The sequence below is a fragment of the Phytophthora parasitica genome, assembly GCF_000247585.1.
Source record: "Phytophthora parasitica INRA-310 unplaced genomic scaffold supercont2.155, whole genome shotgun sequence".
In the NCBI taxonomy this organism is placed as follows: domain Eukaryota; phylum Oomycota; class Peronosporomycetes; order Peronosporales; family Peronosporaceae; genus Phytophthora; species Phytophthora nicotianae.
In genome coordinates, this window is record NW_008649141.1 from 8023 (window position 1) to 9635 (window position 1613).

Here is a 1613-nt window from a genome sequence, read left to right on the forward strand (position 1 = left end):
TACATGCGCGAAGTCAGCCAATTCCTAGTAAACCCTGGAAAGAAACACTGGAAAGCAGTGGTAAGAGGCCTAAAATATCTATCTGGCACGATTGACCAATGTCTGTTGCTTGGTGGATCAACGTCAGTTGATGCTAGTACCCTAGCTGATCATTTGGCAGCCTACACAGACTCTGACTATGCTAATTGTCCTGACACTAGAAGGTCAGTTGGATACGTCACGATGATCGGGACAAGTCCCATCTCATGGCTTTCGAGGAAGCACCATATGTCGTGCTCTCGACTACAGAGGCCGAGTACATTACCTTATGCCATTGTATGCAAGAGGTCATCTTCCTCAAACCGCTACTCAGAGAGCTAGGTTTCTTGACAACCAAAGCCAATGTTATCAAAGAGGACAATCAAAGCTGCATTAAAATCGCTTGTAACCCAGAACTACACGGACAATCAAAGCATATTGACATCCGTTACAATTTTGTTCAGGAAAAGGTAGAACGACACGAATTCAGCGTCGCTTACTGCAACACTAAGTCAATGGTAGCAGACATCTTTACTAAGTCACTTGACAAGCATCAGTTCCGGAATTTAAGAAGACAACTAGGAATGCAATCATTTAGTGAATTAGCAAATAGATAGATCAATAAACACGGTCGAATATATATTCATTTCACAATATCAATGACTCACAGGACAGTGTGGGGTTTCCCCTACAATAGATTTACCCACTGCATCCTATAGGTTTTATCTTCACTGAGGATTCCCTGGTACACAGCTACCGAATAAGCAAGAAATACCAATGTGAAAATGAGTGAAAAGCCAAAGAAGCAATTTATTATCAATATTGTAAAAGTAAAATACGACCTTGTATTTTTATAGACAAACAATAAATAACCATGTAAAATGTGTGAATGACAAGAAAATGTATTATCGGATTTGTACAAGTTAACATAAAATACGAACTTATATTTATTTAATTCTGAAGGACTACCTTACGGACAAACATCAATCTATCAATCCATTCGCCGTAGGACCTGAGTGAGCGCTTAATGTTGTCGTCATAGACTGTCATCCTAGCCGCCGCAACTTGAAGGGCAAATGCGTGTCCAACAGCCATGGTGTTACTCGCAGCAACCAAATAGAAGCCATCCTCCAGGTTCAGTCTCTCTAAGGCCGCAATTCCACGATGCCCCGTTCGGTGCTTGTTATCATCAATATCCACCAATGATAGTCTAGAACCATTAAAATGTACTTGAGAAATAAACGCCCGAAAAATCCGCCAAGGTAACCCACGGGACAGGTCCTGGAGAAGTTCCTCAGAGCGCTCGAGGAAGTTTTGGAGGTGTGCATCTTTTACACCTTCAGCATCACCGACCAATACCAGTGCTTGCTGGAGTGCGAGGAACAGACATGTTCCAGTGGGATTTGCACCTGCCACATATAAATACTTCTGCGATACAATTTGAAAGAAGTCTTCCTTTCTCCCGGCGTCAACCCATTCGTCCACAATGGCCAGCATCGAAGTGGTTCAAGCACCCTAAGGATTTTGCATAAAAAGAACCGTTAAAGGCGCTGAAGAACTTGAGCACCCTTAAACTTTTCATGAAATTTTCTGAA

The 1613-nt window shown here is 42.2% G+C and overlaps 1 protein-coding gene across 1 annotated transcript; it reads right to left on the minus strand.

Moving 5' to 3' along the window:
- Positions 1-969: 969 nt before the first annotated feature.
- On the minus strand, positions 970-1515 carry PPTG_19577 (hypothetical protein; the record flags this gene model as incomplete). Its single annotated transcript, XM_008918194.1, has 1 exon — positions 970-1515. One exon carries the CDS (start codon positions 1513-1515, stop codon positions 970-972), a length of 546 nt encoding a protein of 181 aa, XP_008916442.1.
- Between the last annotated feature and the right edge of the window lie 98 nt (positions 1516-1613).